General features: G+C 36.6%; 3 protein-coding genes across 5 annotated transcripts; 2 read left to right on the top strand and 1 right to left on the bottom strand.

The window, feature by feature from the left end:
- The first annotated feature begins 1,531 nt into the window (after positions 1-1,531).
- LOC103948995 (zinc finger protein ZAT3-like) lies at positions 1,532-2,401 on the top strand. The gene has a single exon (XM_009360094.2). The coding sequence runs from the start codon at positions 1,532-1,534 to the stop codon at positions 2,339-2,341; it is 810 nt and encodes a 269-aa protein (XP_009358369.1). The 3' UTR covers positions 2,342-2,401.
- A 3,553-nt stretch (positions 2,402-5,954) lies between these two features.
- Positions 5,955-7,528, top strand: LOC103948994 (protein PFC0760c). Its single transcript, XM_048569312.1, has 2 exons — positions 5,955-7,094; positions 7,187-7,528. Exons 1-2 carry the CDS (start codon positions 5,955-5,957, stop codon positions 7,526-7,528), a joined length of 1,482 nt encoding a protein of 493 aa, XP_048425269.1.
- Positions 7,529-8,014: 486 nt separating this feature from the next.
- On the bottom strand, positions 8,015-12,358 carry LOC103930654 (phosphatidylinositol transfer protein 2-like). Of its 3 annotated transcripts, none has more exons than XM_048568927.1 (10): positions 11,998-12,358; positions 11,156-11,200; positions 10,885-11,033; positions 10,518-10,609; positions 10,400-10,407; positions 10,237-10,308; positions 9,955-10,122; positions 9,667-9,762; positions 9,126-9,245; positions 8,015-8,264 (listed from the first exon to the last, which is right to left on the bottom strand). In XM_048568927.1, exons 2-10 carry the CDS (start codon positions 11,174-11,176, stop codon positions 8,151-8,153), a joined length of 840 nt encoding a protein of 279 aa, XP_048424884.1. In that variant the 5' UTR covers positions 11,177-11,200; positions 11,998-12,358; the 3' UTR covers positions 8,015-8,150. The 3 variants fall into 3 exon arrangements, with proteins under 3 accessions (XP_048424884.1, XP_048424883.1, XP_009338293.2); XM_048568926.1 differs by having other exon boundaries at positions 10,527-10,609; positions 11,156-11,186; XM_009340018.3 differs by having other exon boundaries at positions 11,156-11,186; positions 11,998-12,357.
- Positions 12,359-12,960: the final 602 nt, after the last annotated feature.

Below are 12,960 nucleotides of genomic sequence, written 5' to 3'. Positions count from 1 at the left end.
AATTGTGGTTGTGTTTGATGGTGCGTGCGGAAGAAGTATGGAATGAATGGTGCTGTAGAAAGGAGGAAGATATGGGTTTTGATAGTGAGAAAATAGGGCTAGGGTTAGGGTTTGGGTAGGGAGAAGGTGTTTGTTAAAAGAACGCAACGATTTTTGGAGAACGGCACATTTTTACCTGTCCTGTTTGTGTGATTTGTGTGTGTGTATAGGAATCTGGTAGCAGAAAAGATTTGGGATTTTTCCTTGTGTAAAAAATGTCAAGTGCCAATTCGACGTCCAACACAGAAAAAAAAAAAAAGAGAAAAGAAACCTGTCGGCGTCGGTAGCGGAAGGAATGACTTTGTGACCTATCCGTGTGGTACCGGTATAGTACCTGCCTAACCACTCTATGAAGAATGCTAGAGTGGTGTTTGTGAGAAAGAGGAGGGAGAAACAAAGACATAACAAAAACTTAAAAAATAAAAAGTACTGAAAATTAGACTCAAATGATTATCAAACGATCCTGCAATTAGTGAAGGCCACAAGCATCAAAACACATGATGAGAGATCGTCATAGGTCCAGCAATATTCATCTAAGTAAGCAGGAAAGGAAAGGAAAGGAAAGGGACTTGAAAGAAAAAGGAAAAAGGAAAATGAGGTTGTTATTTACATTTACTTATATTTAGCTTGCTTGATATCATAGTCACTCATCCTTGAATTCGACATCAAGGGATAAGATTAAAACACTACAATTGCATTTATTCATTCTCCGTCCTTGATATCAAATCCAATGGTGAGTGATGATCATACATTTCTTGGTCATCTAACGATCTCGAGAACATCTTTGTTACGATTAATTGGTAATTTTATATAGATCAAAAAAGAAAAATTGGTAATTTTATAACTTTGTATGAGGCCTCATCCTGTGTTGGATTAGTCCAACATATGCAAACAACTTGTTATAGTGATACATGATGTACTATTCTTGTGTTCTAGACACACTAAAAAATCTCACATATCCCACACGTGACCCACAACCAAATTAAACAGCCATTTATTATTGGATTCTCAAATATTTCTTTCCTACCCGAAGTATCCAAACAAGCCTCCTGCATAAAGACGTATCCAAAAGATAGTAGTTACTATAAATATCCTTTTGACTTTATCTGGTCAAACACGTTGTATATAACATAACCGGGTTCGTCTTCTCCAAACTTAACCTTTTGTCTTTCTCACGCTACACTCTTATTTTAAGTTGGAAACTTGAAAATCGGTGGATGGACCCACCGAATCCCAGTCCAAATCAAAAAGGATTGCCGTTTATTTGGCCGTTACTCTGGTAGCCTTTCCTTATAAATATCCATCCTCTCTCAAACTTTTTAGCAAAACTCATTCGAGCAGAGATCAAGTAATACATTCAGAAAACGATTCAAATTATACCTCAAAGTCGTATTCAAATTCTTCTCCATGCTCTCTATATTTCTACATCCGCGCCTTCAATCAGTTGCATACTTTGTTTAGGTTCAACTTATTCGAACCTATTCTTTTCGTCATGAAGACCTTTCAGCGGAAAATCTTGGGAGAATATCTGAATGGTGCTGATGATACCAAGGGTAAAGAACTAGTACTGTATAATGGTCATAAAACCCAGGCAGTAGATCGAAGTCGAACATGTAGCGAGTGCGGTATGAGATTTCGGAATGGACAAGCTTTGGGAGGTCACATAAGCATCCACTTTCAACGCCATCTAGGTCCAAAGAACAACAAGAAGTTTAAAGTGAAGCAACAACAATTGTTATTAGAATACCCTTCTTGGAATAATAGTAGACTCTCATGCCAAGTTTGCAACAAGACTTTCCCATCAATGAAATCCTTGTGTGGCCACATGGGATCGCATCGCCAAAGAGCCCAGTCTCCTCCTCCATCTTCTTCCTTATCTTCAGCTGATCAATACTCGGACGGTGATAGTTATATTGATTCTGCAAGCAAGCACTACAAGTACCCCAAGTCAAAGAAAAGAAAATTCTTAGATGGCTACAAAGGCCATCATGTATGCCCTATTTGCTTCAAGACGTTCCCAACAGGGCAGGCACTTGGCGGCCATAAAAGATCTCACTACTATAAAGGAGAACCAGTTCTAAAAGCTACAGGAGCAGCTAAAAACAAAGTTGCATCGACCGATGGACATGAAGATTCAGCTAAAATCAAAGTTGCATCGGCCGATGATCGTGAAGATTGTGTGATCATAGATCCAGGAAGTCAATTTTGGACTGATAAAACAATTCACGTTGCAAGTCGTAGAATATTATTAGACTTGGATCTCAACAAACCTCCTAAGGAGGATGATGACGTTTCGAATTAGATAGTAGGTCTATTTGTGTAGATAGATAGCTTGATTTACTAATTGATTAGTTAGATTTTAGGGGAGCGCAACTGCGCTCCCAATTAATTTTCTTTGGTAATTCACTAACTGTATTTTATCAAACAAAAAGAAAGAGTAAATAACTAATTTTTTCTCGTAGTTGCGGGAAACAATCATGTCTATGCATCCTGGTGTTAGTTTGTGATTTTCCGGTTCCCCTCCTCCCTAACAATTAACTATTTAAGCCACTAACAATATCGCTCTACTAAAGAATTTCTTATTTGTTTTCCTTTTGAGTTAGGACTGCTATTCTGAAACCTTTTAAGCACTATCATCTTATCATCGTTATTAATTGAAATTCAAGAGCTTCTCTCAAACTTTGGATATACTAGAATACTATCTAAGGGTGAACATTTGTGATGTATACCTTTAACTTGTAACTTTTGTTAGATCAGTGGCCCACAACAAAGGGGTTATTGTAGGATCATAATTTTCTAAGCCCGAAGTAAGACGGATCGAAACAGGTGTACTTCAGAAGTCGGGTTGTGAACTAAATAGCTCTGATCAGGTTAAGCTACTCAAAAGGGTCGGTGATGCCACCACGTGCTGTTGTGCTATGGAAAAGGTATATAGGCGAAGTTCACCAGACTTGCTAAGATTGACCATTCTTTTTCAGCAAGACATGAAGACTTGATTCGATTGGGGATCAGACTAGTTTCTTATATTCTTGGAGATTCCTACAATTTAGGATCTAAAAGATACGAAAACCTGATCCGATTAGGGATCAAACTAGTTTCCTATATTCTCAGAGATTCCTACAATTTAGAGATTGGCGTGCTCCTCAACTAATCACTCCTAAGAGGACACAATATCTAATCCTAGACATCCCCTTGGATTCTCCTTGTTTAATACGGATTCTATATCCAAAAGATCTCTCATCTAATTAATATGAATATACCTATCTAGAGTTCATCTCTGGTCATCTCTGGTAACGCAATCATCGCATACTCATTATTTTCTTGTTCACGAGTCTTATATTGCTTACTAACTTGTGATAGCCTTTGGCCGGTACCCCACCGGTGCTTAAGGTTAATCATGGTTGCGAAAAGAAGTTTTCATTTTTTTTTAAATAGAGGATGTTAGGATCACATTTGGGTAAGACTTTTAAAAAGAACTATAAAATTTAGTTTGTGTGTATTAACTTCATTGCCCATGATTTTATTTTGTGGAAGAAATTAAGTTGTCTTTTCATCCTCTTTTAGTTGACAAAAATAACTTTATTAATATATAATTAGTTTAGAATAACCACGTTCTAGGAAAAAATTCAATGGTTAATAAGATGCCGGCAATTCTATTAATGAAAAAAAAAAATAAATAAAAAGAAGATACCAGCATTTACTATTCTGCGAATCATCATGACTTCAATTTAATCCTATAATTGAGTGCTGCTATATCAACCAAACAATCAAAGATGTATTAGGTGTGATTTTGTTTTTACAAGATAATTTACATTAAATTCATTTAAATTACAACAGGATATTTTGGATGTGAGAACGAACGCTCTTAATCAGTTAAGCTACAAGTTTATAAGTATCTCCTACCTAAACCATGACCAGAAAGAAAAGAAACAATTACCTATTTCAGAATCTGGAGATAAACTCATCGATGATCAATATTACAAAAATCACCCCTGGACTGTGGAGATTGGAGAATGGGATCAATTTCACAAAAGATTGACTACTTGGCAACATAACTATTTGTTTAAAAAATAAATCATCATAATCTGATTTCCATATAACCAAATTAGCCCAAAGATTATAACAGCAATTAGGCATATTAACCCATATTGCTCTAGGTGCCTATTTTCCTCATCGTTTCCATTTTATAATGTTGTAAAATGTTCGAAGCTCTGTCAATATATAAATATGTTAAATACTTTGATGTTGCATGAATGGCCCATTTAATTACCGATACGTCTGACACATCATTGCCAAATCACTTAAAAAAAATTACTAATAAAAATTTGTCTACCAAAAAGAAGTAGTCACATGTGCAATCCATCCCTCTTTCGATACACTAGAGGGACGAAAAATCAAATCCACCCCACCAATGAAATCACATGTTCACCTTTTCCTTTGGCTACATAACCTTAATTTCATGTTGTCTTGGTATGTTATGTCAGTACGTAATTCGTTTGATTAAAAAAAAAAAAAATCTATTGATTAGCTGCACACGAACTCTATTGATTCAAGTAAAGAAGTATGATATGTCATTCATTGAAAAAAAAAAAAGTGTCACATCCCAGTCCTAACTCCGCCGTTACACGATATTGTCCGCTTTGGGACTCAGTTAAGCCCTCATGATTGTTTCTGGGATCTCACACGAGAACTTCCCAGTGGGTCATCCTATCTTGAGAATGCTCTTGTCGAACTTGCTTAACTTCGGAGTTCCAATGGAATTCGAAGCTAATGAGTTCCCAAAAGGTCTCGTCCTATATAGAGGTGGGCATGTATATATAATGCACATCACCCCCTCCGTTGGTCGATGTGGAATGTTACACTAAGTTTTAGTTGGTTTTTATTTTTATTCGCATTTTCTTATTATTATATACACTTATGTTGCGCACTTAGCTACGTCACCCTCACGTGATGGTCCAGCACATCTAAACTTCGGTCGGGGTGTGTCAAAAAGCGTTAAGATACATATTTACAAAATAATGAGCAGGCTTCAAGCATTTTGTTGAAAATCAAGCTCACCAGAAACCCCAAGATTGCATAGGTCAATATAATTGTTGAATCTCATTACAATCATGAGAACAAAATTCATGAATTATATTGAGACAGAGAGCGCAATTTTGGTCCATTAGAATAAACAATAACAGTGAAATACGGGTTATATGATATTATACAAGCATTACTCCAATTATATATGACATTTGGTATATATGATCGTATTCCAAACATATTGAAAAATTCCTCCAAGCTACCGAAAAGAGATATCCGATTGGAGAGTCAATGTGGGACCTTAAAGCAGGTGAGAATCCGGTTTGGTAGCAAAGTCAAGCAAATTAGAATTTTCAATAGGACTAAACTTTCATCAAATAAAAAAGAAAGGACTAAACTTTGACCAATTAAAGATTAAACAAAAAGTCCTATTTGAACAATTGAACCCCAACAGTTATCTTCCCTAACCAACAATATTTTGTTACCCATTTTACCCCAGCAGATTAATTACAGCAAACTTATCGGATACTCAAACATACTAATCTTGACACAACTCGTCATTGGAGGGATCATAATCACAGATTTCAGCCAAACCCCCAAGAGTCACAAATTAAACTCCATATCAATCTTAATTAATTTCCACTAATTAATCGGGACGATTCTGTCACTCCAAAAAAAATAACAAAAAAAGGCCAGGGACTCACAGAAAATCAATTAGGGCTTTGAACCTCTTTGATAGGGTCTAAAAATTGTGGAGTTTTTTTTTTATACAACCAGCTTCTTCTTCTTCATAAGCTTCTCTATCAGTTTAGCTGAAAACAAATTTGGACTGTTTTCTTTTTTTTTAATGAAAAACTTCCAAGAGAAAAACAAGGACCTCAAAGAAGATTATGAAGGAGAAGAAGATCAAGAAATCATGGATGATGATGATTGTACATGCACAAGAGATTGAAGAACAAGTAGCGCTACGTGGCGATGATGATCATAAGGGTAAACAAGTAGTACTAGACAGTGATGTTCATCATCGAAGTGGAGATCGGGTTTGTGAGCAATGTGGGAAGAGATTTCAAAATGGAAAAGCTTTGGGAGGTCACAGAAAGGTTCATCTCAATCAGTCTCTTCTTCCCCAGAAGAACAAAGCATTGTTTAAGCAGAAGAAGAAACATGGTTCTTCTAAAGGCGGCAGCAGCAGTGAAGTCTCGTGCTACGTTTGCAAAAAGGATTTCCCATCTATCAAATCCTTGCACGGACACATGAGACTCCATCGCGAAAGAGACTGGAAGGGTGTCAGACCTCCTGGGGCTGTTCAGCCTCTTTCCGAAGAAAGTAAATCTTCTTCATACGAAAATGGCTCCGATGATGATGGTGAAGATGACGGCAATGATGACGGTTATGGTGATAGTAGTTTTTCTGATCACACCATAGAGACAGACAATGATGCAGCAATTTTTTTAGTAAACTGGAGGAATATTGAACAAAGACGCAGGATTGCTTACCAAAGAGATCCTAATGGTGAAGACAAAGTTAGCGAATTCGGACGGAAGAAGCTAATAGAAGAGTCACCAGTTGGATACAAAGGTAAGCCTTCATCCAAGAACATCAAATTTGATGATGGTAGTAAGAAAATTACCAAGGAGGGGAGTAAAAATTTTGGAGGTGCAAAACCCAAAAAAGATTTCAGCTTGTTTGGTCAAACCCACAAGCAAATTTCAAGGAAGCCTCAAGAGTTTAGAGTCACAAGATCAGATGCAACGTTGAGTGACAGGAATGTAGACGAATCAGCCGGGTTTAGTAGTAAATATGCAGCTCACCAAGTTAGTGAATCGGCATTGGAGAAGGCAATAGAAAAGTCACCTGGTGGATACAAAGGCAATAAAAATTCGGAGAAAAGTAGGTCCGAGAGTGTGAATTTCGTGCCAAATAAGTTAAGCATTGGAGGTAAAGAAAAGGCTTCTGTGGATGATTATGATGATGATGATGATGATGATCACGATAACGACGATGAGAATGTTGATCAGACTAGTTGGAAGGTGAAGTTGAAAAAGGCGATGATGAAGGAGGTTTCGAAAACAGGTAAAAAAACCATCAAGACACGGCTTTAAATGATCAAACCCACTACCAGATTTCACGAAAAACTCAGGAATTTGGTGCGAAGTATGCTGAAAGAGAAAATTACAATGGCCCTAGCGCTACCAGTAACCAAGTACTTGAAAGAGCAGAAGAAGCTGAAGCAGTGGAGCACGAGACCAAAGAGTTTGTGTGCAACATCTGCCCCTCCAAGTTCTCAACAGGTCAGGCTCTGGGAGGCCACAAGAGATGTCACAACAATAGAGTGCCGGTGGAAGAAGCTCCAGAGACAGCAGAAGTAGCACCAGTGGCTGAAGAAGACGGTGAGATCACTACTGTTCCTGAAAAACTAGACTTGGATCTCAATCAACTTCCTTACGAATCAAACGATGAGTGAAGTGGGAAGAGCTAGTTAACTTGCTTGTTGATACTCGCATTTTATGAATTTCAGGAGAGGTTTCAACTCCTCCAAGTGAATTTGACTGTGATGGTTTATATGATTTGTTTCTCATATAAAAGAAAGGATCAAGATATTATTGTTCACCATTTGATTCTCAAGACATTTTTTTTCTGAAGGAAGTGATTTTTGCACTCCCTTTTTCTCGTTCTACACTCCTTCTCATTGTTTCTAGCCTTATGATTGATTAAATCAAAGGAGAATCAACGTGCATAAACAAGGGAGGCGCGCAGAAGTAGAAACTAGGGGTACAAAAATCACTACCCTCCCCCAAATGAAGTTCACAAGTATGTTGCAGCATTCTCAGTATATAAACTTGTTATTTGTAAACGTGGCATGTACTTTGGAATGCAATCAAATTATGAATGTGGTGCCTTCCACGGTTCCACCATGCTTGATGCACAATTCTTTCGGAAATTTTCCAAGCTGAGTGACTGGGTGTTCCTTTCTTTGATAATTTATCTGGGTATGTTACATGAAGTGTGCTATACATTCTCTCAAGTTTATGCAGCATACGTATAAAAATTTTGCTCCAAGTCAACAGAGTCCATGCTGAGTGGATTTAAGTTGAAAGTTGAGGTCTCTGCCCGCTTAAAATTTCTTCGCTTTCGGGTAATAATCTCTGGTCGATATCTTCTAGGGTCTTCACCAAAGTTGGCCTTCCAAGTTCCTGGATCTGTAGCATGGAAAAAGCAGTCTTACGTTAAGAACTGATGATGTATAATTGGGACATTGACTTGTACTGCAAGGTTCAGTTTCCAAAATAGAACAAAAGTCTGCAATTTTCCAAGCATAGAAGACGGGGAATTCGCAGAAACTAACCAGACAGTCACACAAAAACCCACACTCGAAGCAAAGCTGATAATTGTCAATAACTACAAATTTTAATGACTTTTTTTTGGTAAATTAATATGAATGACTGGAAACAATGAAAGATTGATTTGAAAAACGGAAGTACACTTTACCTTTCTCCAGTTTGCTTAGAGTTCTAATTTGCTCCCTCAATTTTATTTGAACAACCTTAATCTTAAATTTTAATGTGTCAATCTGGTCCCTCTTAAGAAATGTCAATCTGGTCTTTCAAGTGAAACTGAGATTGTCTGATGTAAAATTCAGTGCTCAATTTTGCCCTAACTAGCTGAATAGAATTGGCTACAGTAAATTACAACAAAATAGAAGAAGGATTGACATCGATCACGTTGTGAAACTATAAGGAATAGACGTTGTGTTGTCAATTCCTTATAAGTTCCAATTTTTGTGATCAACTGGAAATTACAAGGTTGACATTAATCAAATTGGCTAGATGCCCCAGAATCCCAGATTGAATCTTTTAGTAAATTACAGGGAATAGAAGTGTATATATACTTCAGCTTATGAAAATGTAATTTTCTATCACCAACACATCGACAAGATGCAACTTTATGTAAAGCTATACAATTTAAAGTTGATGCAGATTTCTTTTTTTTTATTTTTTATTTATTTTTTCTTTGGATAGCTAATGAATGTTAAAAGATATGCATTATAAGAACCTTCATACCTCTGAGTTTCTATGTCGTTCACGTTCATGTTCACGTATCTGTTCAACTGTCATTCCGGACCATTCATCAATCCAAGAAAAGCAATTCCGATGGCTTTCTAGGAAAAGAGCCCTTTCACCCTATAAAAAGTATCCCAATTATAATGACACTGTTAAAAGTATAATAAAAGGTAAACTCCAAGATCTTATAATATGAATGGACGTTCTGAAGATAATCACACACATGGTAAAATCGAAAACCAATAACAAATTAACGTTTCACTCCGCTTAGCACCTTCCTTAGAAAATAAGAAAGAAAATCTCTTTGTTTCCTCCGTATCATTATTTTTATTTCCAACAGTAGTAAACATTGCCTCATTCTGCTGCAAAACAAACCTGAACTATGAAAACAAATCAACTATTTATAAATATAACTTAATGGTTAGTTGGGTGATGCTGCCATTTGCGTAGCTATTGTATTATGGAAGATGGTTGTGATAACCCAAAGATGTGTAACGTATAACAAAAATAATAACTGATAATCAAATCTAAGAGAGCCTACCAATAGCAAAGCTCGTTCAAGTTTATTGCCGAAACCCCAATATGGTGCATCAATGGTGACCAGTTTGTAGGCTGTCATAACTGGATCCGATGTGTCCTGAAATTTTGAAAAATAATTAACAGATTAGCAGTTAGACCTAGAAGACAATCCAATCCAAGTCAAATACAAATCAGAGAGTACGATTTTGCAAGACATAATATCCATGTAAAAAGCATTACTAAGCACAGTGAGTAATAGACAATTCATAAATTAATACAAGATTAAACTAATGGTACGTATTATTCCAACCTGCCAGCCCTCTAAAAGTGGACCACGTCCAGTTTTCGTTGATGTAAATTGGGAAAAGTCGGTGTTGTTAGTGCCAACTATGAGACTCCAGTAATCCTTTGCAGATGAAGCAATATCAACAGTTTCCACATCCCTGGTTGCTAGTTGTGCTTTGCTTAGACCATGAACCTAGGTTGTAGTTAACAAAGTGTCAAAGAGGACGATAAAGACAGTAAATCACCAAATTTTGGCTGCAAACAGAGCTACAAAATAAAAGAACACAAAACTTTTCTAGAAACTTACATTATCCGAATGGCCATTGTCAGCTCTGTTAACTGTTTCGACGGTCAGCTGAAACTTGGTGAAGTACGGGCACTGCAAAATTCCAAAACATTAATTTCAAAAAAGTCCAAGAATACATGAAGTATCAATTGTTTTCAGAGATGGACAAAAAAAAAAAAAATACCTTGATTACTGTCCATTGGCCATCCATTTGAAGTCAACCAAAACCCAAGTTAGAATACGTTTGAAGTGTGTTTAAAAATAAGATACATGACAATTGACTTAAAGAAAGAATGGAAAACCTGTCTTGCATCTTGGGTGTGCATTCCAGGCTTCCTCTTGCATGATGAGAGCATCTGCTGGCGCAAAAGTGGTAAGCCAACTAGGAGCTTTGCTGGAATAAGAAGATGAATGAATAAGTAACCTTGGAATTCATAAAATACATGTCTCAATGAAACGTATAAACAGATGATCCACTTCACGGAAAGGAGAGTGAACAAACAGTTCGGCCACCATATACGTAGGAACATAGGTGGTATCAATGCTGTGGTAAAATCAGAACCAAATAATGTACCAAGTAATTTTTTAACTGAGGAAATAAACTTCAACATCATTAAATAAACAATTTAGCGATAGCAACTTAAACTGACAAATCTGAACTGGTTTTACCTTTGTAGACGATAAATTTTAGAGCTGTAGTGACCCTTTCCAAATACATCATCTTCAAAGGATTTACTCTCTACTATTTCCACCCCTTCGGTACTGTTCGTGTTCTGTTCCTGCATCTTCATGACCATGTACGTCTGGGCTACTTGATACTGCAGTTCAAAGCTGTTGTTAACAATCACTCCAGAGTTCTTTTACAAGTGAAAACTAAACAAAACTAATGGCTGAGAATTTTAGTAGAACACAGAATCGTAAGCTTGTTAACTGCATTTACCTCTTCCAACGACATGGGCATGACAATCCGACTTCACGCAAATCCCCAATTGAAGAAGACAAAGAGTTAAGGAAACCTCAATGGAAAGGTGACTTAGTTTTTGTATAGCAAGAGTTGTGAGAGAAAACTCTCCATAGCGGCATAGCCTACAATGTGCTTCTTGCTGAGTAAATTAGTACGAAACTCTCATGAATCTCTTCGCAAACGATTTCGTACATACGTATCCAGACTGTGAATCTCTGCTTATATATAAAGACATGATTCCATATAGTCATATAATATGCAGACTATTAAATAAGAATATATATATATACAAGCAAAGATACACGTACACATATACATAAATATATATAGACAATATATATGTATGCTATATTGAGAAAAAGATAAAAGCTTTGAATTAGCAATCAGTTCTTATTCGCCAAATATGTAACGACTAAGAAAACTTTGAAATTTGAATACCAAATAAAGAACATAAACCCCAGGATTAACAGAAAAGATTGAAACTTTGCCTTACTGTTGTTCATTGTTCTTCATTTTCCTCAGCAAGCAAAGAAAAGGAAATGCTTAATCCTTCAAACCCACAAAAATAAAAATAAAATCCAGAAATGCAGGGTGCAGAAGTGTACATTCATTCACAAAACTAACCATAATTTGTGACAGAAAACAAAATTAAAAACCATAATTTGCTCAAGTTTGTGTTAATCCAATATCGACCACCTCAAGTAAAAATCTGTAAAACAACATAAATCAAGATCAAACAGCATTTTCTCAGCAACCAGATAAAGGGGTAACAAATAAACAATCCAGAAAACATAATTAAGGAAAAATATAAAGGATACAATTCCTTCATCAGAACCATTTCCACCGACTTTAATCTTCAAAATCCGACCAAAACTGTGATCCCCAGCTTCAAATGTGGCACAAAACAGACAGAACCCAGAAAGCAGAAGCAGATTTTGAACCAAAAAGCAGAGGCAGAGGCAGAAGCAGAAGCAGAATTCAACCCAGAAGTCGGAGGATTATTTGAGCAAGCAGGATTGAAGAAAATATCTTTCTGTTCTTGCCAAGTGCAGGGAAATTAGAGAGTCTTCGCTTCTTTATACCGTTGGCGTTGTAATAAAAAGGCACGTCACGTCGTCACCAGCTCAACCCCCAGCGCATTTTAGCGTGAGTCGAGCCAGGAGACGGAGCCAATGAACGTTGGAAGAGTAGATGCGAGTCCCTTCTGACTTTTGAGGGGGTTTTTATTTTATTTTATTTTGGGTTAACACTTTTTTGGAGTTCCTATACACGCGTTTTGCCGCTAAGACGACGTCGTTTCCTCCGTAAGAAAATAGAAATAGTATATTTTTTTATTTTATTTTCTTTTATTTTTGTTTAGTTGACAATGACACCACATTGCATCGTTCAAGCCGGTTGTATTTTCCATTTTATTTTTTTTGGGATTTTCTTTTCTTGAAGGAAATTAGAGAGAGATGAAAGATTAGGGGAACGGCAACCACAAGAAGGATTTGCTTTAATTTTTTTGTTTATATTAAATCCCTAATTATCCGGCAGTGTTGTCACATGCATAATACATTATTAAGGGGAAAGATTTGTTATGCTTCATTGTGCTCCACCTAAATCTGTCATTGCTTCTTGCTAATTTGTCTTAGATTGCAATTTGGCCTCATCAAATGGTCATCCTCCGCTAAGGGGAAAGATTTCCTTAGATTTAAGGAGTTTTATCTTTGATTATCTGCTTTGTTAAGTGATGAGATATGAGTCCTAGAGGAGGGTGCGTTCTGGTTTAAATCGATTTC

This window comes from the organism of the source record quoted next, unplaced genomic scaffold, assembly GCF_019419815.1.
Source record: "Pyrus x bretschneideri cultivar Hongxiangsu unplaced genomic scaffold, Pyrus_bretschneideri_v1 Contig5, whole genome shotgun sequence".
In the NCBI taxonomy this organism is placed as follows: Eukaryota; Viridiplantae; Streptophyta; class Magnoliopsida; order Rosales; family Rosaceae; genus Pyrus; species Pyrus x bretschneideri.
The sequence above is the reverse complement of the archived record's forward strand: the minus strand, read 5'-3'. Positions and strand labels throughout refer to the sequence as shown.